Below are 27,574 nucleotides of genomic sequence, written 5' to 3' on the forward strand. Positions count from 1 at the left end.
TAGGTTTTTGGAAAACAGTTTATTCAGGAATTAGAATTAGAATATTTTCCAAAAAAACAACAACCAAGATCTCTATGAAAGAAATCTAAGTACATACAATAGGAAATTGATGGCTGTTAAATAATTGCTTTCACTAATATATACATAAAAAATGCCACAAAATTATTTTGTTTACACCTGGAATGTGTGCTCTGACTCCTCGGTTAGGCTTTTTCACATAGTTTTACCAGTTCCGCAACTTGAAGGCTCAACAGTACCATTTTTATCCATATCGCTTTTAAGTCAAAATCAAAACCTCTGTGGGCTATAGACGTACCCTCGGAAATTCACAGCTGTGGCAGTTTGTCCACTGGGGTATCAAATTTGAAATCAGCTGGGAAAAGATCAGGAGCCCGTGGATAAATCAACCTATATGACTGTCTGATTGTAACATCAGCTACTCCGGCAATGTCTCCAATTTCTGAAATGAAACCCAAGGCAGACAAGTTGAACTGACAAGTAGAGTTACAAGGCTGGAGCGTTTCCAAAAAAACAACCTGTAGTTTCCCCAATTCTTCCTGGTGCTCAGCTTCAGACAGTGTAAAACAAACAAACAACCTTTAAAAGGCTGCTTTCAGTAAAAATCTCAAAGCTTCTCAAGAGCAATGTAGTACTACAATAGAAAGACGGGAGAATATGATTTTGTCGGGGCAACCAATCGAAGATCACACTGCACTTACACTTGGATATGGTCTTTTACTACCAATCAGACCTGGGTCCAATTCAAAGTGCAGGTGTTCATCTCTTAAGGCCTTAAGTCAGGGATGGGTAACCAGATGTCACTAGACCCTAATGCCCAATTCTGCGTCAGGCTGGCTGGGGCTGAATAGGGTTTGGAGTCTTTACACTATCCAAAGGGACACAGATCCTCCACTCCTGTCTTAAGCAAGCCACATCCTGAATACCTGAAGATGCACCTTCCATCCCCCATAACCCTCTCATTGGACTGGACTTCATCAAATGGGATCCTACTCCAGGTGCCATTGCCTTCAGTGGTGTGTGTGTGTGTGTGTGAACAACTTGCTTTCAATAAAGAGGTTCATGTAGCAATTTAGGTTAGCAGAGCAAAACATCCCTGGCTTTGTCTGGTTGACTGGACCTGCTGTTCTGTTTGTATTAGATAAAGGACCCCTGGACAGTTAAGTCCAGTCAAAGGCGACTATGGAGTGTGTGGCGTTCATCTCGCTTTTCAGGCCGAGGGAGCTTTCCGGGTCATGTGGCCAGCATGACTAAACTGCTTCTGGTGCAACGGAACACCATGACGGAAACCAGAGCGCACAGAAATGCTGTTTACCTCCCTGCCACAGCGGTACCTATTTATCTACTTGCACTGGTGTGCTATCAAACTGCTAGGTTTTCAGAAGCTGGGACAGAGCAATGGGAGCTCACTGTCACTCTGATTCGAACCGCCAACCTTCCAATCGGCAAGTCCAAGAGGCTCAGTGGTTTAGACCACAGCACCACCCACACACCCCATCTGTCTGTATTACCTGAAGCCTAGAATCATAGAATCATAGAGCTGGAATAGACCACAAGGGCCATCGAGTCCAACCCCCTGCCAAGCAAGAAACACCATCAGAGCACTCCTGACATATGGTTGTCAAGCCTCTGCTTAAAGACCTCCAAAGAAGGAGACTCCACCACACTCCTTGGCAGCAAATTCCACTGTCGAACAGCTCTTACTGTCAGGAAGTTCTTCCTAATGTTTAGGTGGAATCTTCTTTCTTGTAGTTTGGATCCATTGCTCCGTGTCATCAACTGATTTTTTATTTTTTAGCACTTCGATTATTGATAGCTGTTTCAAAAGCCCTTGACTGATTGCCAAGGCATGAATTCAGCTCTTACAGTGTTTCATGCCCAGATGAGAGGAACCTTTACTCCCAGGATTTGCAGAGAGCTTTGGCTTTCCATGTGGTTAGAACTGGATCAGTCCACATAGGAACACTTCCATCCTTTCCCCATTTAAGGGATGTACCAATGGCAACCTTGCTAGACAGAATTGAACATCTTACTAAAAGAGGCAATGCCAGAGTTTAGAGAGGATTACATTTAATTTAGACCACTTAATAAGGTATGTTCCTAACGCTGCATGACAACACACATGTTCTGAATGAGGTTTTTTTGGGGGGACACTTGTTAGGAGTTTTAATTTTGTTTTAAATGTACTGGTTGTTTTGTGTTTTTTATTATTTTATGTGTAAACTGCCTTAATACCATGGTTCAGAAGGAAATGAATTATTATTTTGTATACTGCCCTATACCTGCTGGTCTCAGGGCGGTTACAACACAAAATCACAATATAAAAACACAAAATACCTAATAAAAATTCAAACAACCCAACAATCCACCCCCTCCCTATTTTCAGCCAAAGTCCTGGTTAAAGAGGAACGTTTTTGCCTAATGCCTACAGCTGTATAATGCAGGTGCCAGCATAATAATAAGTAAAAGCTCACTAAGTGTGCCGAGCTATTTATTACATTTGTATCCTGCCTTTCTTCCAGAGGTCTCAAGACAACACAGATCTGCCCCGCTATCCTGTAAGGCAGATTAGGCCAAGAGATATTTGAGTATCTCAGCCCAGCATTACCCAGCAAGCTTTATGGCTAGGTAGAGATTTGAACCTGGCTCTCTCCAGTCCTCATTCAACAGTAACCAGACTGGCTCCTTAGCCTTGCAATTACTCACGTGGCTTATTACTGAGCCAAAATCATGGCAAAAGGAGGATCCTTATAGCGCTTTCTGCATCAGTGATTACTTTTTCTTTCTGAACAAATGACTTAACAGAGCTAAGGGGAGGGGGAAATGGAAATGTTACCTTTCTGGGTTCTCTTCTCTGCGGAGGCTTGTGAAGCCATATAAATAGCTGCAGCTGCAACCGAGATGGGACTCCTCCCAGGAACCAAGTCTAATTCCACAGCTTTACGGGCAATGTGTGTTGCTGCCATCTGGACTTGCTTAGGAAGACCCAGGTTTGAACAAAATCTGGACATGAAATCTCCAGTTGTGATCAAATCCACACTCGTTTCCAAAGCTTTCAAGATGAGCTTAAAACACCGGCCTATTTCTTTTTTGGAAATTCTGGAGACAGCACATATTTCTGAAACGAGAAAACAACACAAAAACCACCCGCAACATTAATGCTGGAACAGGATTGCAATAAGTTAAGGATAATAACGTTCTCAGTCCCTTCTCCCTGCTACCAATTAAAGCTTAACCCTCCATTTAAGTCTTCGCAGCACAAATATGTAACTCAGTCTATGTAGTCAACAAAACCGGCACCCACTTTTAAGAGAAACATTCCATTCAAAGTCTCCAAGGAATTACACTGAGGAGTGAGCATCAGTTCAAGAGCTATTGATTCAGTTGTTGGGTCTCAGAACCACAGCACAGGTTTTAATTTAATAGAATGATTTTGTTAGGACTCAGGCACAATAAGTAGGGAATGCAGAAATTAGCAGCATTTTAAGAGCAAGCCACGGTCCTCGCCTGTGGGGAGGAGGAGCGAGAGAAAAGAGCAATGTTTACCAATAGTTTTCCAATGCAGGGAATAACTGAGCAGGTTCTGAGCAGCATGGAAATAAAACTCTTTATTTGCATACATCTGCCCTTTCATGAATCTTCCAGTCCATTCACACTGTTAGCTAGTATTTCTCTTCCCACAAGACAAAAAAAGGAGAAACCCACAAAACAAGTTTCACTGGAATAGTATGCACATTAAAGACAATTTGCTTTGCTGCATGTGTTTAATTATTTAAATTACATCATTAACGTATATTAGGATGCAATGCTAATCATATTCTCCACGATCCTAAACCTGCTTGCCTTTCTCACTTTAAAATTTGTGGGCCAGTTTGATCTTGGGTGGAAATTATGGGAACCATGCATCAACATTCTGCAGGGCAGATGGAAATGACTTGGTGAGGCAGTCCTGTAAAGACATGGACACATGCCAAGCGCTGTCCAACATACAGCTATGCAAAAAATGATAATAATCAAATCAAGGAAAGAGGTGTATGATAACTATAGGCTCCCATGAAGCACAGATGTTATACTCAGTGACTCAATGCTACCATACAGCTGCGTGGCTCTTAGGCGGCAGTTTCTACGTAACTCCTCCCTTTGGACTGGGCTCAGGGAAAAGAGGGTGCTCCATTTCTATACCTAAGTGTCTGGCACGCGCCCCCAAACCGCACAGCCAAATGCTCAAAAACATTCTGCGAAGTGTCTTCTAATCAGTAGGGCACATGCCAGAAAAAGTAGTTTCCATTATTTATTCTACAAATTATTGGTTTTCCTTCGCTGTAGAACTGTCTTGTACTGAACAGTCCTGATACGACATGAGCATCTCAGCACTCTTAAGCCATGTCACACAGTAACTTGTTGATAATAACAATAATTGCCTGACTGCCCCCTTCCCAAACAGTTTGCAGGTAATTTGCACAAGTGATTAAAAGGCAAGTAAGATACAAAACACGAAGCCCACTCCTGGGAATCGCAGGTTTTGCTTCGCTGCTCTCGGATACTGAAGAACGAGGTGGCAGCTTGTGCCAGCTGAAGATACTTTGGATGATCCCGGATGAAGCCGACGCTACGCTGCCCGCTTACCTTTGAATGTTCTCGGAACGCCCTCTTGCCTGCAGGCGATGTAGAGGCAAGCGGAGGCAATGGCATCGTTACTTCTCCCCTTCAGGCTCTTCTGCTCATAGACTTGCTTGAATAAATTATTGGTTCGATCCTTCAAAGCAAGCAGACAAAATTTAATTAACTCCAGGCCATTTAATTAGCAATAATATCAAAAATTCATGCGCTCATTATATTATGCTAACTAAGTAAACGCCAGAACAATTTGAGAGAGGGAGGCATGAACTTACAACTATATTTCGGGGGAGGTTGATTCTGTCTGCCATGCTAGCGATTTCTTTGAACGCGTTCATCATCGCGCGGTCGGAGCTGCTCATGGTCCTCCGGTTTTGATACTTTGAATTCCCAAATTCGTCAAAACTGGCTGCGCCCGTGCCCTGCAGAAGAAGGGTTTACAATGTGTCAGAGATTGCTGGAATTTGTACCAGTTATACACAGTAAGACCACTTTTGCACTTACGTGAGGATTCAGTGGCTGCAATAAGCAACACCTATTACAACCTCCTAGTAATGAAGTCATTAGAAACAGATCACAATGCAGTCGCCTTCAGGTGGCTGTCACTATTTCCAAGTAGACTACAGACACGGTGGTCATAATGACCCTCTTTCATTCTCTAGATCAGGTTTTCCCAAACTTGGGTCTCCAGCGATTTTTTAGACTACAATCCTGTCATCCCTGATCACTGGTTCTACTAGCTAGGGATGATGGGAGTTGTAGTCCAACAACAGCTGGAGACCCAAGTTTGGGAATTTCTGCTCTAGATGAAAAGCACACTTTTAGTGTGTTTTGCCATCCTTATTTCAGTCGTTCTTCAAAGGCCAACATCACTCCAACTTCATGTAGTCTCATGGCGAAAGGAAGTCCCGGTTGCTTACATGGGAAGTCCCACATCAGGCCCAGGGAGGTCCAGCAGTACTTTCCCCACAGGAACCCTACCCACTCAAAAAAAAAAACACAACAACAACTTGCAGTTGTATCAAACTATGTTTTACCCCCTGGAATTGATGCACCCAAGTTAGTCATGTCCATTTAGTTCAACAATTAGTATAAATTTATTTCAAAATTCAAAATGTTTCCACTGGTCCAGAAAAAGGTTGACAACCCCTGCTCTATTACGTAAATGCAAAGACTATATTGCTCATGAGTCCAGCTGTTGCTCTCTATGAAAAACACATGTAATATACACTGCACAACCTAGCAAAGTTCTGGTCATCTCTACATTTTCCAAGAATGGCTCAACATAGGTTTTCAACTGTGACTACAGTGGACTCACTTTATTCCAGTTTCAGAAGCAAACACTACATTTTGTGGACAGCAAACAGCAGGGATAGGGTGCAGAAAGAGGAAATGAGAGTCCTAACAAATCCACTGCTTCTTCCTGGGCAAACAACACAGCAAGCAAGAAGCCCACCAGAGGTGCATGTAGCGACAGAAGACGATGTCTGGAAGGAGAGGAGAAAATACTGCCCTAACCAACCTGGTCCCCTTCCCAAACATTCCCAGATTTTGTGCATCTGAACACCAACACATATCTTCCATTTTCATATTGAAAGAGTTAAATACAGGGAGGAGGCAAACTTTAGCAAGGTGGCTTCTAATTCCACTGCCCCTGGGGTTAGGCTTTTTCCTTCTGCTGCAGGGGGCTCTGACCCCTTGCCAAACTCGTGACCTTGACAGCCCTTTGTTGTCTGGGATCTCTTCTGTCTGCAGGGCTAGTCAGCTAAGCAGGTGACTGGTTGCCAGGCTTCCTGCGCCACCTGCTTGGCCAGCTCAGAAGAATTCAGCAGCCAGAAGTTGTCCTGCAAAGAGTGATTTTTCAATATGTCTTTCACAGCCCATATTACCAAGCTGGCTGCTCTTGAGGTAAAGCCTCTACGGTACCTTCCCAATACAATAAAAGAGAGTAACACAGCTTACAACTGTGCAGAAATCTTGCTTCTTTGAGATCCACTCATCACCTACTGATACCTGAATGTTTAAGCCCTGGACAAAGCAGGAGTTAGCCCTTTCCCGACTACTTTTCTTCACCAGACAAGAATGAAATCTGGGTATAACCTGCACTTTCATCTTCACTTTTGGGCAGTATTATGAGACGGTTCAAAAAGCGGAGGCTTCATGGAATATTTGAACACAGCCATGTAGGCAGTCCACTAATGACTGCCTGACCAGCCTGCATTACAATCGTGAGAGCAAAGGAGTGCACATTTTCTCTAACATGAACATGGATTCTCACAGAAACGCTGAAGTCTATCATTGCACAACATGGCATCCTGTAAAACTCTGACCTCTATTAGTACTAGTTAACCTTATACAGTGGTACCTCTGGATGCGAACGGGATCCGTTCCGGTGCCCCGTTCACATCCTGAAGCAAACGCAACCCGTGTTTGTGCATGCCGCGATTCGCCGCTTCCGTGCATGATATCATTTTGAGTGTGTGCGCATGCGCGAGTGGCGAAACCCGGAAGTAACACGTTCCGTTGCTTCCAGGTCGCTGCGGAGCGTAACCTGAAAACGCTCAACCCGAAGCTACTTTAACCCAAGGTATGACTGTAGCATCCTGGTCACAGCTCAATCCTTGTTTGAAAAGACTGGGGAGATTCATGGGAGAAATAAAAACAAACATAAGATGATACACACACCTTACACAGAATATATCATCAGTTATGCTATTTTTATATATCATCTCCTGATACTGCTAGTTCTTCCAGCTATGGAAACTGCTTGTGATCCGGAAAGGAAAACTAGTCAGCAGCCCTCAAAATAGCAGTGACAAACATCTCAGTGATACAGAACATACTTCAGTTCCTTTTTCTTTCACCGCACAGCTGGTACAACTCTATGTTCAAACAAGATAAAGTTGATGAGCGCTGGGGTCTACAAAGCATGCCTTATGGATATGCAGGGAACACCAGTCCCTGGTAGTTGTATGAACATGGATATCAAGAAAGCAGTGTTAGAAACTCAGCTATATCAGCTAATCGCCAAACGGCGCCTTAAACCTAGGTTGCGGTCGCCACAACAGACTGTCTACTCACCATTTTTCTTTTTTGGTGGGGCTTATTATTATTGTTACTGTCATTGTCATTCATTTCTATGCTGCTTTATATTTTAAAGAAAAAAATCTCAAAGTTTACAACATATTAACATCAAATAAAACAATCCAGAAAAAAATAGTGGAGTGGGAATACTGGCTGGTTGGCTGGCACGCAGCAGCGTCTTTTGATGCTGGGGCTTGCTCATAAGAAAACGTTGTTGCACACCAGCCAGATGGTGGAGATGTCAGTTGCCAAACCTGCCAACAAGACATCTTTACTTGGTGGCAATTCGACTCATGCCAGTCGCAAAATGTGCCTGGTACCTGGGGAATTTTGAACAAGCAAGCAGACAGCATTTCTCTGGCTGGGACTCTATCTCCAGCTAGCCAGAGCACTTTCCTTCCCTCAGGGTGGAGGCTAACATGAGAGTGGGCAGGCAACACCTCCTTTCTCTTTGGGAAAGCTTCAAGCCAGCTTTGGGGTCTACCAGCATTTTATGCTTCCTGAGCCCAGAGGCTCTCATTGCACCAGATGCAGTGCCTGAAGCTTCTGCTGCGGCTGCAGACTTTACTTCCTCCTGCTTCAGGCATCGGCTCTTTGCACAGCACCTCCTTCATCTCTCACTCTCTTCCTCTGTTGCAGCTTTCCATCTGTGGGAGGAGAATGGAGCCCGGCTCGTTCTAGAACGCTCAAGGACGGCTCTCTGGCCTGCCTGCCCACCTGCCTACCATGAGGGGTGCAGTATTAAGCACCCAAAACACCAACACTCTCCCACTCCCCTTTGCTCTCACAATCCCCCCCCCACACCTCTCCAAAGTTTTCTCCTCAACTATTGCAACTTCTGCTGGCCTCCTAAATTGCCATGGCACTTCTTGCTTTTCTGGAGTACTGTAGGCTCCCAGCTTTCTCTCTCTAATGTTAGTAGGCAGATGTAAGTCAACCCTGGCCTTTCTTAATCTCTCTTGACCACCTCCCCTGCCTTTTCTCCAGGGGCAGTATCTCTCTTGCATCCAGAAACATTACGTTCATCAGTTTATGAGTACAGTTTTCTGCACATTTCCCTATCAAAGGGCTTCAGTTATGGCTTGTTTCTTTCCCCCAACCCCTTCATCAGTGCCCCAGCCCTAAACATTTTCTCCACTCTTAAATAGGTTTCTTTGGGAATGGCATAGCTATTGCCATCGTTGCATAAGCTTTTAATTACAATGCGTCTATCTTTCTCCCTTCCCCAGTTTAATAATCTGTTATCTTTGTGTTGCGGTGGTATTAGCACAATGTATATGCTCTGTTTCTTGTTTTTTTGTATGTGTGTGTTTTACGTTCCTGAGAAGTTAATTAAATAAGCCTGAGGGGTTACTTGGATGCTATTTGCTGGGCATCAGTTGGTTTACAGACTGGTTTATAGAGATAGATAACTTGGCTAAAGCCTGCAAATGCAACAAAAGCTCAAGACCAAATACAGAAGTGCCATTGCCTCGTGAGCTAGGTCGAATCCAGCAGTGGTAACTCCAGTGGGATAGTACTCCAGTATCTCTTCAAGACCTGTGGTGGAAGTTGGTCCATTAGGGTGAATTGAGCAAGTGCCCCACCAACCTCAATGCCTTCATCAAGCCCCACCTGCCTTTCGTCTGACAACCAGCCCAGGGGGTGGCATTGCCTGTCAGCTTCCTCCTCTTTAGTCTAAAACAGTGCTGCCCTTATAGAACTCAGCAAAGAAAACGGCAGCTCCACCTATCACAGAAGCTGTGACTTTGCCAAAAAAAGATTTTCCCTAGTGAGAGCCAGTGTGGTGAAGTGGTTAGAGTGTCTGTAGGACTAGGACCCAGGAGACCAAGACTCGAATCCCCACTCAGCCATGAAGTTCACTGGGTGTCACTGTCCTATACATGCCTAAATGTATGTCCCTCTGTGTTCGCTGAACAACCTGCTTTGCTATACAACTCTCCCATTACCACAAACTGGGGAGGGGGACCCAAACAAATTATCTACGAAAAAGTAAACAGAAAGAGTTGCTGAATTGGGGAGGGGGGAAAGGCAACTAGGCATTCTGTTTTGGTGACCACAATCCAGGTCCCAAGAGCCATGTGGTGAATAGCTTTTCTACCCCAGTTTCTAACACTGTGCACAGCTTGCTTATCCCCAACTTTGCACTGCCACTTTAAGAGCAACAATATCCAAGTTTCTGCCAAAATCTCCCTGCTGCTGTACAGATATTGTGCATTAATGCATTTCGTGATTTATATTACCTTGCCAATCATTGTAGTCAGATCACCGTCACTCAGAAGAGGATTCTGGGTATCTCCAACTCGAGACGGGTCTTTGGTTGCTTTGTCATTGCTGAATGTTCGCCATTCTGATCCTACATCTATGACTCTGTCACCTGAGTATGCAAAAAGCATTTATCATCATTCTTTTGTTTTTGAAAAGTCTCTATTATAATAATAATAATAATTTATTATTTATACCCCGCCCATCTGGCTGGGCTTCTCCAGCCACTCTGGGCGGCTTCCAAAAGAATATTAAAATACTATGATACATCAAGAGGTTCACAAATATGCATTCAGAATCATTTCGTTTACAACCGCAGCAACCATTTAGACAACATTCAGGCAATCATTTTAAGTCAATAGTCGATAGTTTTGTGTGCTTTTTTTTTTTTTTTTACACAAATTAGGAAGTGTGAGGCAGAACCTGTCTCAGACAATCTCTGTTCTAACAACCCTAGTGACACTTTGTAGATGACAAGTAAGTAATGAAGTTAACAGAAACACTTCCAAGAGTTCACAGGGGAACCAGCTCTCACTCAAGGATTCTCTCAGGGAGTGACTGCATCTGAGTGGTTAGAACAAGGGCATCCAATGTGGTACCTCTCCAAATATTGTTTGCTTACAACTCCCATCATCCCTGCCCAGAGGCCATGCTGCCGTGGACCAATGCAAGTTGGCATACAACAACAGCTGAAGTGTGTGTGTATAGCGCACACACTTAATGATTCACAATATATTGCCAGGCCAAAAAAAAATTAAACTGATATCACAATATGGTTTTGAATGATATAGTGATGTATCTCTCACCCTTAGTGGGGAGAGCCGAGGTGGGAAAGCCCTGGCTGATCTGGTTAGATGAATTCCACCCTAAGAATGCATTTCTTATTTTTTGAGAATACAATGACTGTAAAATGAAAATAAATTAATTTGTTTTATTAACCAACTAGCAGTAGCTTTGTTTATTGAAGTGTTACCTTAGAGTATGTATCCTTTGGTATTTAAAAAAGGAATTTTAGGGGTTTGGCAATGAGGAAATAGATTTAAACTAAGGTTGCCTTTTAACAGAGCGTCAATTAAAACCAGTAGGCAGGTTGTTGTTGTTTTATAAGTACTGAATATGGTTTTAAAATATTAGAACCTTTCAGATGCAATTTTTCACTAATCAAAAATAATCTGAGCTAAGACTCCATTTGAAAGTACTTTTATATTATACTGTTTCTGGTATAGCTAGAGTTATGCTCCATTTTGATACTATACAGATTTTGAGATTTGAGAAGAAAAGATTAAGAAGATTTCAAGCCGAGATGAGCTTCAAAGTAAACTTTTACAACAATATCTTTCCTACAAAGTATTTAAATAAAGACGTTATATATGCAAATGGAGAGAACATTCTGGCTGCACCACAAATTCCCAATGTATTTTTAAAAAATCTGCTTAGCATAAACTGTGAAGACTGATTTGCTGCTAATGAAGTGTACTCAGATATTCAGCTGCTGGCTTGTTATCAAGACTGTAGCAAAGGGAAATAATCAGTCATTAGAAAAGAATCCAGATAGTGTCGTGATTTCATAAGTCGTAAGTATGCCAAAGCAACAAGCTTCATGAAGTAGCAGCTATTTTCCAAATTATGACTCAGAAAGGGCTTCCCCTAGAAGATGAGACTTTAGAGGAACAATTAACATAGTGGTTGCTTACAGTGTCATTAAGGAGATGTATACTACTGCTTTATGATCTTTGTCCAAGGGAGGCCTGAATACTGTGATAGCAGATTGACTACACAGAGCAATATGAAGGTAGCCAAGCAGTTTCTCCTGCTAATGGTTTGAGATGGCAAATCTTAGAAATGTACCCACCCTTATGTTACAGAAGCTGCACATTAGAGCCACACAGCTGAGAATGTTTATGGGCAATTAGCATAAAGAGAATACTGTTATTTTTTTGATCCCCCAAAGTGTATAAAATCTAGTACAGAGGTGCTCAACTTAATGCTTAAAACTTCAGCACAAAGTTTCCAAAGGATAACAGCTGCAAATATTTGAGAACACAAATTAAATAACTATTGATTGTCAAGAGGATATTATTTTGAACCTGGTGCAGAAACATAATGTCATAGAGAGAACTGTAAAAAAGGATCAATGGGATAGGAATGGGGAGCAGGGAAATGGTGCAACTCTTGAACCATATTTGAGATGTTATTCTTTGCTCTTACTTGTCTGCAGAGGATTTTTTTTTTTTTTAAGGATCAATCAGGAGTAAGATTATCTTTTTAAAAAGTGAACACAGCATGTATGGCAATGAAGGCAGGGAGCCATTATTCCCCCATATAAGTTTAAAATAGGAGAAAGCATTTTCCTCTTTTGGCCTCTATGTAAATATTTGATTAAGCATTGTTCCTTCTAAGGCCTAGCAGTCTGGTTACTGTTTACTGCATCTAAAAAAAGCAAATGTACTTGAAATTCTGGTGTTGTATAAATAGAACAGTGAGCACAGCAATGATGTAATATTTTTCCACACAAGTGGGAATGACCTATATGACTCACAAAAGGGATCTGCCCTCTTGTGAATTATGCACCATTCCTGCTTTAATGACAAGACTGTTTTGTCGCTGCCAACTTTGGCAAAAAAAAAAGGGGGGGGTATCCCTGAGATGGCAACGGAAGTTAAACAGAAAACTATTCAGTGTCATATACCAAATATATTTAAGCAGCACACTATTGGTTCATATTTTTTTATCGTGATAGAGAAAATTATCTGTGTGATTCTGGAAAGAAATGAAAACACAGTTGCAACAGAAGGTGTGCATTCTATCTAAAAAAGGGTATAACCTACAAAACTAACTACAAAGCCCATCAGTTCATTGAAGATGTCCCAACTATTGCTGCTAGTAGGTATTCTTCAGGGATTTTTCAAATATTGTTAATCATTATTTTTTACTGATATTTCTTAAAAAAAAGAAACTATGATTGAAGAGACTAAAGGCCACATAGGTGCCACATAAACTGCATAGTACCCCAAGCAGTAGAGAGACAGAAATGGTTGTATGTTTTATGTTTCAAACCTAGACATAATGAGAGAGAAGAGCAGAAGAGCAAAGCTATGAAGAGGCATGGAAAACAAAAAAGGTTGTAATGGTTCAAAGGAGAAGGGACCTTGCTGGAGAGAACTAATGGAGGTGTCAGAACATTGATGCAGTCAGCAAGGCAGGAGCCTCCGAGAGGGGGAAGGAAATCAAAGTGTGATTAAAGGTGGCCAGAGAATAGGAAGTAGCAATAGCCAAGAAGAAAACAACATGAAACAGAGCATTAGAAGTAGAGATTGAAAGGACAGATATTGGCAATGCTGTTAAGAGAGAGGAGTTAGGGTTTGGCAATAAATGAATTCTGCAGGAAAGAAGAAGAAAAAGAACACAAGGCTAAGTGCCTGGGCAAAGAGGCTGGATAGTATTGATAGGAATGGGGGGGGGGGGGATGGAAGATAGCCAAGACATTCTATTTTGAGCATGTTGATCTTGAAATGTCAGTGAGTCATCCAGGTTGAAGAGTCAGGGGCAATTTCAAATCGAGATTTTAATTTACTTTATAAAAGAGGATGGCACTCTTTCAGAAGGGAAAGAAACTGCTTTCACGGAGTTGCCCTTTTACTCATTTCCTTATACTGCTCAAGTAGTAATACAGAAATATATTTGGATTAAGTACAAATACAATAATACAATGAGCATCCCTGAGTCTTCAATACACACAAGATGCATATGGGCCAACATACAAAGTGGCAAATGTGGAGAAGAGTGCCTATTTTTAGATGTGTGCTTGAAGTGGAGCAGTACAAAAAGCCACGATTGGCTTTATATTATTCTGTGGCTACTGCTGCTCAGTCCTTAGATACTGGTGTTCTCTTGCTATAAGGTGAAGACATATCCCTCCATATACTAATTTTATCACTACTTTAGGATTCTTTATTTAGAGAAGTATATGATTAATCAGTTCTCAGTCTTGAAAGTTTATTCACACCAGTAAGTGCTTTAAATGAATAAAACACACGTCTCTCTATTAAAAACATCCTGGCATTTTTGAAGGAAAGTTAGCTTTGCTAATATTAAAATAAAAAACATATATACACCTACAGCACCCAGCCACTCATCATACAACACAAAAGGAACCATAACTTCTGAGATGCTGCTAGAGTTGCTTATTAAAAAATACGATCTTAAACAGATTGTTAAATGAAGTTAGATTTAGAAACAACTGTCAACATGGGCCAGGACACAACTCCACCTTTTTTCAGTTTCTGCGTATTCCAGTTTTCTTAACCTACTAGTAAGTTAGCAAGAATTTTATTTTATCTGTAGAAGGCTTTTGTATACCAAGAGGTCAAAACTTAAGTGATTAAGAAAACTTCACATGAACTGCAAATGAATACATTAACAATATTTAAAACAGAAATCTGAAATCCTAAACTTGAAACCTGGAAACACTGGGGGGGGGGGACATTTTAAAATGCATGGCAGAAAAGAAAAATCAAATCACATTTCCATGAATCTAGGTGATCACTGAAGAGGAATTTAGCTCTGAACAAAACTGTTACCCAGAACAGAAAGAGTTGAATGGTCAGTTACTTCTGCAATTGTGAAGTTCAGTGAAACAGATACCAATTAGAGGACAGCATTAAGACAGCAAGTTAGAATTCTGTATCGTGGATTGATGTGTTGGCATTTTGTCTAACTTTTTGCTACATAAACAGTGCTCAAGGTTCTAAGAACCTTTAAACAGGAGCACACAATCCAATGGAACTTGTCCAAATTGTTAATTAGGTAATGTGCTGCCATCTAGTGACTGGTGAAATGACCAGACCTCCTCTTCGAAAGTAAAAGTTATAAGACATCAACTTTACATTTTGGTTTGTTTCTAGAGTTTTATGATATTTCATTTAAAAGTGCTAGTAACAATTATACAAACCATAAATGGTAAAGTTACATATGGTAAACTATAAAATGTTCTCTCTCTTTTGTTTCATTGGAGTTTTCTGCAAAGAAGTACTGTAACTGTCTAGAGTTCAGTTTCACACCTCAAAGGTTTCTTTTAAGAGTTTCCCAGGTTGAACGTTGGCTCCTCTTTTTAGCCTTCCTTAGCTTTTGTCCCCAGCCACCCATCACAACCAGAACCAATAATCTGTTTCATAGGTGAGCACATGAACAATTGCAGACAGCTTGTTGCTGCACCAGAAGATATGCAGTCTGGAGTATGAATTCAACACTGGGATTAGAAAAAGAACAGAACATAATGCATTGTTTTCTCTCACACACCAGCCAACTACAAAAATGGAATTCTCAACCAGAAGAGGCAGCAGTTCCTTTTGAGCTTCTAACTTCCCAGAAGTGCACCCACACAAATCCAATGTCAGTATCTAGGCCAGAACTAAGTAATACAGCTGAAGGTGATAAATAAAATTTAGATGGTAGACCTTGAGTTAACTGTAGATGCCAGAGACTTAACCCTGAACCAGATAAAAAGAATGTGCTCTACCATAACAGGGTAGCCTTTCCTTATGTAAGTTGCTATGGTACTAATGATTTAAGCATCTAAGAAATTGTGTTCAAATACACGAGAGGTGAGGGGAAGAGCACGCCAAACTGTGCCAACTGTCAAGGGACTAAAGGCACTAGCAACTCCTCTAAGAAAGAACATAATGGCAAGAGGGAAAACTAGCCTGGCACTATCCATTGACCTAGGGAAGAGAAGCAGCAGGAAGCTTGTTATACGCACAACAGCCAGAGGTAAAAGGGCTGCTGGGTCCCCTACAGCACATATATACAAGCAACAGAACATCACCCCTGGTCCTCACTAGATATAAATGCTTATTGAATTACAGCTTGTTCTGGCATTGTTCTGACCTCCCTCCTCTACCTTTCCCCTTGACTTCTGTTTAGCGTTGCATGTGTAGGTGTGTTTTGGTAAGCCTCAGGGAAGGGCCTGCCACGTTGACTACCACCACTTTTGGATACAGTATTTATCTGAAATAGTGAAATAAAAAAATAATTTTAAAAAGCCAACGGAGGCCTGGATGAAACCTACATATGTCATCAGTCATTAATTTTGTGCCAGGATTAGAAGAGGAAGTTCTGTTTGGCAGTGTCAGTTTTCTCATTTTGATAATAAACTGAACGGATGTTGAAAATGAAAGTGACATTTAAATAGGAGAAGCATGGAGAGAGTCCTAGAAAAACCAAGTCGTACAAACAGATAATTGTTTAAAGAATGCCCTTACCAAAGAATACTTAGTTATACATACTTATAAAATCAACACACTTCTGATGCATATTAATATAGTTCTTTAGAGTAGTGGGTGGAATGAATTGAGGCTTTCAAGATTTACTTTGTTTTCTATTAAAATCCCAAGGTTTACCAACCACACTCAGGTGCAAGCAGTGGCTCATCTGTAGAAAAGAGCATCCAGCAGATGCTCTCTGGTAGAAGGGGGACATCAATTACTGCTGCTATTAAATAATAGTCAGAAAGTGCTGCAAAGCACACAGTTCTACCAGTAGATTCAAATCTGCCTTTGGCATTCTCCTGCTTGAGAGTCTTGACAGCACTTCACATACCGTATTTTTCGCTCTATAAGATGCACTTTCCCCCCTCCAAAAATTAAGGGGAAATGTGTGTGCGTCTTATGGAGCAAATGCAGGCTCCATGGCTTCAGCGATAGCAACACGAAGCCTCCGAAGCGCAGTGGGAGCGCTCCCGCCGTGCTCCGGAGGCTTCGTGTTGCTTTTGCTGAAGCCTGGAGAGCGAGAGGGGTCGGTGCGCACCAATCCCTCTTGCTCTCCTGGCTTTGCTTCGCTGGAGAGGCACTGTGCAGCTTTCCCTCTCTGCGTAGCGCCCCTTCAGCGAAGCGGGAGGAGAAATGGAAGGGGCTCCGTTTCTCCTGCCACTTCGCTGAAGGGGCACTGCACAGAGAGGGAGATAATTTTTTTTTCTTGTTCTCCCCCTCTAAAACAAGGTGCATCCTATGGTCGGGTGCGTCCTATAGAGCGAAAAATACGGTACTTTCTCAGAAGTCCTGTATGACATGCCAGTGTTATCCCTTTAGTGCAGGGAGAACAGTGCTTGCTTATAGCCACCTACTAAGTGATGAATATGGGATTTGATCCAGGGATTTGCCTGTTCAGACTCAACCATCATGGGTGTGGCTAACCAGGTGTCACTGGGACAATTCCCTGACCACTGGCCAACATCATCATCTGAAGGGCCACAGGTTAGCCATACCTGCACTACACTTTACCAGAACTGGATGCCATGGCTAGGTCTGTGTAGGTCTCATAATTCCACATGCAGATTTGGTTCAGCAACCTGTATTTACAGATGAGTACACAGGTGGTTATTAAATGCAACAACCAATCAGAGCTCTACTAGCACAGCAAATCATGCTCCCATTATCACCCTAAGAGTTACCACGTCAACTCCTTTCTTATATACTGAAGTAAACAACTACAAAGTCATCTCCTAAAAGTGCAGGGTAGGCGGAGTCACAGCCAAGCAAATTTAGTATAGCAACAGTTAAAATTGTTTCTAAGTAGCATACACTGCACACGATTGGCAGCTACAGCTGCTCCTGGCCTGGGGTAGCCTGACACTCAGCACTGGTGAGCTACCAGCTGGATTACTGTTACATGGGGCTGCCCTTGAAGGTCTGGAGGCTGCAGCTAGTGCAGAATGCTGCTGCTATAATGGGACCATGTGGATACCAGTTCTGCACTGGCTGATAGTTACCTACCGGGCCCAATTCATGTGGTTAGTACTACATACAAAGCCCTAAACAGCTTGGAAGCACCTAAAAGAGTATCTTCCCCCATACGTCTCAAGCCCTATGGGAGGCAGTGAAGGCCCTATTAGTGGAGCACAGCAGGCTGCTGCCCAGGTGGCATTGTCCCTCAACAGGGCCTTACCAGTGGCAGTTCCTCATTTATGGAGTGCCCTCCCTGGTGAGCTTTGCCTCTCCCCTTCATTATGTATGTTCAGGAGGAATTTAGAAACATCCCTGATGGTCCAGGATTTGATGGTTGAAAGATACTGTTCCTGGCAACCTTGGAATTATTAGGTGTGAAGGTATGTACAGTGGTACCTCGGGTTACATCCGCTTCAGGTTACATATGCTTCAGGTTACAGACTCTGCTAACCCAAAAATAGTACCTCGGGTTAAGAACTTTGCTTCAGGATGAGAACAGAAATCGTGCTCCGGCGGCACGGCAGCAGCAGGAGGCCCCATTAGCTAAAGTAGTGCTTCAGTTTCAGGTTAACCTCTGGAACGAATTAAGTACTTAATCCGAGGTACCACTGTAATTCTTTTTAGATGTGGTAAATACTCTTTTTTAATTTTCAATTGTCTTTTTTGTGTTTGTGACCCAGAGCAATTTTGGGAGGACGGGCCAGACATAAATTTAAATAAAGTAATACTTATCTACATCTATTACTACTCACTAGTAGCAAGGAATTTATTTTTTTCTCATGAAGTTTAACTTATCAACCTTTTATCAGTTTCCTTCTTTAAGTGGAAACCTTGAAGAACAGCACACAGTCAGTATTAAGAAACGAGAAAAGACTTTCAGGGGCCGCAGATCACCATTTCTATCTTAAAGCAACACTTTAGAGAATAGAATAAATACATTAACTCATATTCTCTAGCCGCTTTCACCACCTTATTTCCAAGAGGTCTGATGTCTGTGGAAACCCCAAATCTATGCAAATTGATAAAATTCATTCTAACTGGCAAATCTGCCCCTTCACACGTTAAGCTGTGTCAGAATGCCGAGCACTGTTTTTGAAATTTGGCCAGGATGTTGTACTCCACTGATTTCATGACGGCTCAAGTCTTTAAAAGTTATGAAGATGTAGTTATCATTTCATTATGTCTGGTTGGTTCACAGCAACCTGATTCTGCACCACCTAGAGCAGAAGTAACCAAATATTATGTCCTCCAGGACTTCCGGGTTAGCGCCTCCGGCAATGGCGGATTTCCTCTGATAGGGAGGAATCCGCTCCGTGGAATTTAGGGTCTGAACCGCCACGGCGAGGCAGAGACCCATTAAAAACCACAGGCGGGAGAAGCCTGTGGACGTGAGATTCGGCTGGCACCTTTTGCGCCTCCCTACTCGTGGGGAAACCCGGTTTCGGGGATCCGGAGCGACGTGGGGTGAGCGGCGCGGTGCTTCGAATCGACTGCTTCTTTCACGGAGTGAAGCCGCATTGCTGTTGCCGGAGAGCACTGACTTTTTCCTGTGGACAATTGGACTCTAAACAACTACCCGTGAGTAGAACGGAAAATTGGATCTCTAAACACCTTAATTTGGCATCGAAACAGGAAGGTTTCAAACAGGAAGTCCGCCTTCCTCTTTTGTAAATAGATTGAAGCACAGACGTTGCAAGCTAAAGCCTGGAAAGTCTTTTGTAAAGGATTAAATCTCCATCGGTTAAAATTACTAAACCCCCCTTGGAAGTAGGAGAAGAGGGGGGAAATTTCAGATCGTTTAAGCCTGCAGGAGAGAGGGTGAAGAAAGATAAATTACCACCATTTCGAACCTGGGAACGGGCTGCCAGTAAGATTGACGTTTTGGGAAAGCTCATTGACTGTGAATAAAACGTATGTTGACAGATAGTTAAATAAGAGAAATATATTGTTTCCATTGTCTCCTTTTGCACTTAAAAAGGAGCAAAAAAGTAACTGAAAATAACTTTGTTGCTGGATCTGCGCTTAAAAGGATGGATACAAAGAGAAATTGTTTCCCCTAGAGGGAGCCTTTGAAACTGTTGCAGGAGTGGAGCTGGGGAATTTTCCAGCTGCAGAGATTAAAGACCGTGAGAATCAGAGATTGACCTTGGGCAAGAATGTTGACAGAAGCCTTAGTGATTGCATTTTGCAAGACAAGTGCTTTATTGGAACAGCTTCATGAGAAGACAGATGTGATGATTATTAAAATTGACAATTTGGGACAAAAAATTACTGATTTGGGACAAAAAGTCAATACCTATATAGAAACTACTCAGGAATTGACTCAGGAATCTGTTTTGACATGGCAAGCTGTGGAGAAGACGAAGGAGAAAGTTGTTGTTGAACCTCAAGTAATTCAAGTGGAGAGAGCCTCGGCCTCACAGAGGCAATTTGATGAACATAAGCTGTTGCCTTTTACGATCGAATCTAGAGAAAGTCAGATTTGGTGGGATGGAGCCCCGCTTGGATTGGAGAAGGAAAGTTGGATAGATCCCTTTATGCAGGGATGTTTTGGCCTTTGGGATCTGGATTTGGGTCAGGGGGAGATTGGCGCTCTGAAATACCTTTTGGACTTTAGTTCTGACTATGGAGAATGGGCTGACCTGTCGAGAAGGAATAAAGACATTGTTAGGTTGGAGTTTCCCCGAGATCTACTCCTCAGTGCCAAAGGAAGGAAATTAAGAACAAGATCAGCAGAAGATAAAGTAAAGAGCATGTATAAATATGAAGAAGATCTGCAGAAGGGACATGGAAAAGAGTTAAGAGCCTCGGACAGAAGGGCACCAGGTTGATGGACCATATAGAATTGATAGAAAGGACTGACAGAATCCGAGACCAGGGAGAAGAGACGGTGGAAGAAAATTGGAAAAAAGGTTTTTTATAAAAAAAATTATTTAGAGAAATGTTGCAAAATTAATGAGTGTTAGAAAAATGTTGGAATGAAATTATATGGCTTTAGTAGAAATGTTATAAGGAGTTAAGTATAAATAAGTTTTAGGGTTTTAATGGTAAGATAAGGTTAAAATAAATTAAGATAATTAAATGACAGAAAACATTGAAAGATGGAAAGGATTTGCTGAAATAATTAATAACTAGAACACAAAAAGGGAGGTGTGAGGAGGTCGATGAAACAAGTTAATGAAAGATAAAGATATGGAAATATTGGATTTGTTTTTAATTGTTTTTGCTTTTGCTTTGATGTATTGTGTCTTTTGCTTTTTTATATGTATTGTAATGTGTTGATTTGTATTGTTTATTTTTTCTCTTTTTTATTTTTTCTTTAATTCTTAAACTTTTAATAAATATTATTTTTTTAAAAAAACAAATATTATGTCCTCCAGATGTTATTGGACTGTAATTCCTATCACCCCGCAGTCAGCAACGCCAGGGATCAGAGATGGTGGGAGTTGGAGCTGAACAACACCTGTTTGTTTCTTAAAATATGATACCCATACCTGAAAACTCAAGAGGGAGCTTCTGAAGGCACCACAAAGAATGGCCTGTGAGGAACCACACCCCGCACAACTGAGAAATCAGTTAACACTCAACTGGTTCCAAAACTGTGCAGAGTCTGAGACTTTATGCTCGTAACAGGTTGGAAACTTTTGTGGCTAGTCTTTTTTTGGGTCAATGTGCTAGAGGTGACACATGGGTAAAATACAGTGAATGTCTGCCATGTTTTTGGTAAACCAGAAAAAAATATGACGGGGCAGTTATCTACGGTGACTAAATTAACAGGAAGTATCTGCATAAACATCTGTAGGCTACCAAGCTGTTGGTTTCTACGTGGCAAAGACTTCTCAAAGATTTGTTACAGAAGTAAATGTGTTGACTGAAGCTCTTAATGCAATATTCGGCATTTAAGATAACATAATAAATATTATTATAAAATATAATAACATAAAATATTTAGAGTAAGATATAAAACTACTGTAAAATTGCTCACCTACGACTAGTCCACATTCTGGACAGATCATATCTCCAGCTCTGTAATCTTCCACCAAAATGGAATCTGGATGGTTCGGACATGTCACTCTTGGCAGCACATCCACCCTTAAAAATAAATGCAATATTTTAGCTTTGTGTGACAACTCACATTAAAAACCATGTTTATGAAAAGTTTGTGAATAAGTGTAAGCCATTCAAAGCATATGGGAGAAAAGGTTCCAACTAAGTCACTACCTCCAATGAGTCCTTTATTTTAAACAAATATGTATGCACATAGTTCACAGAAATAAAAATACATTTGAATAGGTGTAGACCACTTGCCATTATATTTTATGCAATTTAGAAAATGAGTTATATAAGAGGGAAATGCGAAAGAGAAGGCAGGCATATTATGAAAACCCTATAAGACCTCATTTTAACAAATCTGGAGGATTACAAAATAACTGATAAGCAGCATTTATTTCAAGAGGAAAACATTATCCTAATTCATCTTGATCATGCAAAATATTTGAAGTTTTACTAATTTCTAGTGATCTTGTAAAATGCATTAGAATGCTTTCGGAGTTTTAAATGAAACTCAAAATGTGACATGACAGGATATAATTTGCTGTATGTTATATATGCAATTACTTCCTTGGTGATTTGAAAGAAGCTGATAAACATGGCATGAAATTGGTGACAAATCTGTTTGCCTCAAAGACAGAAATAGCCCTGAAATTGATACCTCAACTGTGCTTCGTAATACCAACTATTGCAGCTAGCCATTCACCTTGACAAATCTGTTAAGTGGCCACATACCACTGTGGTCAACTTGTAACAAAAGCAGCAGACCAAAACTTAAATACAGTGGTACCTCAGGTTAAGTACTTAATTCGTTCCGGAGGTCCGTTCTTAACCTGAAACTGTTCTTAACCTGAAGCACCACGTTAGCTAATGGGGCCTCCTGCTGCCGCCTCGCCACCGGAGCCCGATTTCTGTTCTTATCCTGAAGCAAAGTTCTTAACCTGAAGCACTATTTCTGGGTTAGCGGAGTCTGTAACCTGAAGCGTATGTAACCTGAAGCGTATGTAACCCGAGATACCACTGTATAAGTATCAGGATACCTCAGGGCTGTTTTTCTAGAAAAAGAGGTGCCAGAACTTGTCCTTTTTTAGGGGGGAGCACCCAGCCAAAGTTGTTGAGCCTCCGACACACAACACGGAGTGCTGTGCTGTCCGCAACCTCTGTCGCAAAGCCCCAACTGCCATGCTGCCGCGACACAACACTACAGAGGTGCCGGAACACACCAAAGAGATGCCGAAACTCAGTTCCGGTGAATTCCGGCTGAAAAAAAGCCCAGGGATACCTCCCTATAATGGTCATACCATCAAAAAATGCTTCACCAGACAAGAAATCGAGATTGCTACAACATGCCCAGTGGGATTTCTAAACTTTAAACAGAAGCTCCTCCACACAGAACCACATTCTCTATTCTTAAAATGGCTATCATGAAGTAGATGAGCACGAAGCAGGAAGCAGAACTATTATTTAAAACAAATATGCTAAATACACTCCCACTTAGCACGTGAGTGAGTCACAGATGTCAAAACACGTTGAGTATCCAATCCTCTGTATTTATGAACTTAAAAGCACATTAACAGGGTGTAAATTAGACTGGTTAATGTTAATATAAGAGCTATTTTACCTAAATGTATGTATACAGTACTATGGTGGTGCTTTTGTTGTTGCTGTTTTAAGTTCAATAAGGGATAACTGGGCATTCTTGTCATGCCTGTGGTTGGCTTTATGCTATATATTTGTTCTGAATATTGCCTTGTGATGGCCTACGGCTAAACAATACAAATATTGTATTATAACCAAAGATATGTTTTGTGGAAGGTATGGCTGCTGGTTGCATTTTAATTCCCTTCCAAAATAGATTCCAACTCAGGAGGTTTTCTTCTCTACATAGTTTAAAAATGGGCCAAGCTTTCAGATAGTCCATAACAAATTTGTCATCTCAATGGCTCCCAGGCAAACTCTTGTTGCAATACAGTGCTTAAGCATAGTACAATATTTATGCTACAGAGTGTCAATTTAGGAAATGTTTCATTCAAACATCTTTAAACAGTAGCCTACTTTCCTCAAGGTCAGACTGCCTCAGACTTACAGCTGCTATCATCTAAATTGTTTAACTAACGTAAACACAGCATTTATCTTCCTTTGCGGTAGTCTATAATAAGCTCAAAAATTATCTAAACAAGATGCTCTTTAGGAAGTGAAAAGGGAAGAAAGCAGTCTTACGGAAAGTCAATAAACAGAATTGTATGGCCCAAGGAAGACTTGAAGTAATTGGCTTGTTAAAGGGAGAAAACAATTCAGTCAGGAGCCTTCCTTGGTATCCCCAAAGTAACCAGGACACTGTCAAAATGTTTGCTCCGACCTGTTGCCCGCCAGTCAGCTGGAAATGACAGAAGGCACTTCTCATGGACTTTTCCCCTTCATTTTTAAGTCTGGAAGTGGGTTGTGGAGAAAAGGAAGGAGTGGCAAGAATATCTCAGCACACTCAGGCCTTTGTTGCCTGTGGGCAGCTGGATTTAGCAGGAGGACCCTGCTCAGGGTCTTGGGTTAAAAAAATAAGTCTGATGGGGGGAGAGAAGCAGTGAGCATATCCCTGCAGCCAGGTGGAGCTGGCAGTGAACATTTTATTCATCCTGTTCAGCGCCATCGCGTGTGTGTGTGTGTGTGTTTTAAAAACGCCTGTTGGAAAGGCTGGGGGATATACCCATGAACTCTCATCTGTACTTTCTTCACCTTGTTCAGGGTTTCATCTTGAAAAAAGAAAAGCCCAGAAGCAGCATTGGCTGGGGAGGTGGGGCGAAGGGGATATCTTCAAATTTTGTGTTATGCCACAACCCCATGGCACCACTTCCTCTGAAATCAAAATTTGCCCACTGTTCCAATAAAGTTGCCACCTGCTGGTTAAAGTGTTTCAGCCCAAGGGCCTTATATTATCATTGGGGAGCCCTGTGAGGGGCCCTGCTCTAGTTTTGGATTTCCTGCACTGACCTGCATCATCCACAATGCTTTGGAATTAGCACACACAAAAATTTAACAGCCTTCATGTTTCTAAGCTCATAATCACAAGTTGTATATACACCAGACAACAAACTGGTAGAGCAGGCACAGGAAAAGAGCCAACCCAAACTGCTAGAGGGAAAAATAACATTTGGCCACACCATTTAGCACTAGTTGGCGCAGATAGTGTCAACGTGAGTAAATTAGTAAGTGAATTCCTTGTACAAAATGATCTGTTTCATGTTACTAGTCTAGGCCAATTGCAAATCACATTACTAATCTAGGCTAACTGCAAGTCAGAATGTTGCCCAACAAAGAACTTTCATGGGTGTGCAACTTAACAGTATGTCCCCCTGTCTCACAGAAGAGGATTGCAAAGAGTCATAAAGATCCTTCTAAGTATATCTGATGAAGCCAGCCTTCACTCCAAATACACTGGATTTTAAAATGTCAAACCTGAACAAAACTAATAAAGCAGTCCCAAACTTCCTCTCCTCATCCCTCCAAACCTTATCCAACTTCAAAACAAAGCATTGCAATTAAGGATTACAATATGTACAATATAAACATCTCTTCTGACAAAACATTAGAAAAAATAAGAACAGTAGGATGTTGCAAGAGAGGGAGACCCCAACAGTCAGCATACACACAGGACCCAAAACAGCTCTGCTCACACAATTGCTTCCCCAAAAATGTATTACGAAAGCAACTTTAGATCCTAATGTTACAACAAACATTTGCATATACTCTGCATATAGAAATATCTTGAGGGTGAATTTCCAGCTCTGCCAAAGAGCCGTCATCCAAACAACTGATTTCCTCAACACAGAAACATGAGCCTAGAAATCAGGTGCAGCCACTCAGAGCACGGCTCCAGGTAAAGCAAGGACTCTTTGGAGACACCAGCTGCTGTCCCTATGAATTGAGCTCCATATTAAAAACATTAGCAGGTTTATCTCCCAGTTCCTGCTCAACAAGCTGCAAGCTAAGGAAGCCCCATCCCGAAGTCAGCTGGCTGTCCTGGGAACTCCCCTCAGCAGGAATGGCTAACCTATGGCCTTCCAGATGTGAGCTGTAGCTCAGCAACACCTGGAGGACTGAACAGCAGCCTTGCTCCCAGCACGCCCATCAGATTTCACCCTAACCCTACTGAGATGTGCCTGCCCGGCTCTGCAGCTTTACTGCATCCTTCCCAGTACTGGCAAAGAATCGGGGTGCCAACATAAGCGTAGCCAGGATTTTTGTTGGGCCTTTTGTTAGGGCGGGGGCAGAACCTCAGTTTGCTATGTATTTTATTGATTGCGAGTAGCTGCCCCTCCCTGACCCCTCTTGGCTATGCCCATGGCTGTCAACATATTTTAAAGAAAAATCTCAAAGCAGTTTACAGCGCATTAAAACATCAATAAAGCAACCCAGAATTAAGCATCACTGAAGAAAGATAACGTATACAGTAAAAGCAACATAATGTATAGGAAACTAAAATATTATCTTAAAGAGTTCAAAATAAAACGTTACGAAGGTCAACTACAGAATACATATTTGACAAAGTTAACCAAAAAAAATCTTAAACATTTCAAAATAAAACATTGCCAAGTCAAGTCAAATATAAAACACACAATTAGCAAGAGAATAAAATATTGTAAGCATGACACGGCACACGTCCACCATTTGAATGGGAATGCCCATCAACTTTGGGGGAAGGGGACGGCCCCCCCTCAAATATTTTACTGGAGGGGCCAAAGGGACCTCAGCCCCTAGGAGTTGTCTCCTAGGCAAAGAATCACCCGCCGCTTGAAATGTGGCACTGCTGCAAAACCAGTTTTGGGGAGAAAACTAAATTGTCTAAAACTAAATTCAGTGTGGCAATGATTTGGAAAACCAATAAAAATTAATTTGGATGGGGGGGTGGGGAGAGAGAAAAGAATTTGTGGTATAGCAATTCATATGGTTTTGGTGGGGGAGTCAAAAGTTGCCTACACGCCATATGGGGTGTTCTGAGTGCTGGGAACTGTAGCTATGCGGTGGGCGAACTACAGTTCCCAGAATCCTTTCTGGGGGGCGGGGAGATGCTTTCAAGGCACCGTCCGTTTAAACGGGGTCGGCGAAGAAGCGCAGGTGGCCTAAGGCGTCCCAAGCCGCGTCCTCCACCACCACCTGAGGCCACCGGGGCGCCTGGAAAGCGAGCAGCGTATCCTTGGCGGCGGAGGTGGGAGTGGGCTGAGGAGAAAAAACCAAGGCCCCGCGGAAAAGGCCGCCGCCCAAGCTGAGGCGGCCGGAGGAGAGCGGCGAGCGAGGTAAAGGGAGACCGGATAGGGGAACTGGAGGCGGCGGGCCTACCTTCCCTCCTCAGAGGAGCCCAAGCCGCGGCGAGGCTGCGCCTTCTCAGGCCGCTCTCCTTCCCCCGCCGCCACCCCGAGCCCGGACGCACCCCTCTACCGTTTCCCCTGCTTTCCTATATCTAGAGAAGCGCCCGGCAACTTGTGCTACTGACCGGCTGGTCGACGCCATCTTCCTTCCTCCCCTTGCGCGCGGCTGGGCGGCCGGGGCGGGCCGACGGGCTTTTATGCTTTCGACGCCTCGGTAGGCGGGGCTTCGCCGAGGCCGCGGCTACGGGGAGCCTAACGGGACAAAAAAGCGTTCGCTTTCGCGGCGACGCTCAAAGGCGGGGGAGAGTACGTGGGTAGGTCCTGGTTAGGATGGGAGGCGGTGATAGGATTGCCATAAATCCTCTTTTCCCAAGACGCCTCCTCTTTTCCATGGGTAGAGTCGTCATAGCGATCCAGTTAAAAGTAGGTGGCAAACGTGTCCTCTATTTTTCCTAAATG

The 27,574-nt window shown here is 42.3% G+C and overlaps 1 protein-coding gene across 1 annotated transcript; it reads right to left on the bottom strand.

Moving 5' to 3' along the window:
• GTF2B (general transcription factor IIB) lies at positions 1 to 27,357 on the bottom strand. Its single transcript, XM_081194091.1, has 7 exons — positions 27,241 to 27,357; positions 21,691 to 21,797; positions 9,963 to 10,096; positions 4,911 to 5,057; positions 4,645 to 4,774; positions 2,855 to 3,136; positions 1 to 460 (listed from the first exon to the last, which is right to left on the bottom strand). The coding sequence occupies exons 1-7, from the start codon at positions 27,255 to 27,257 to the stop codon at positions 327 to 329; spliced, it is 951 nt and encodes a 316-aa protein (XP_081050217.1). The 5' UTR covers positions 27,258 to 27,357; the 3' UTR covers positions 1 to 326.
• Positions 27,358 to 27,574: the final 217 nt, after the last annotated feature.

This window comes from Podarcis bocagei, assembly GCF_964188305.1.
Source record: "Podarcis bocagei genome assembly, chromosome: 5".
NCBI classification, from domain to species: domain Eukaryota; kingdom Metazoa; phylum Chordata; class Lepidosauria; order Squamata; family Lacertidae; genus Podarcis; species Podarcis bocagei.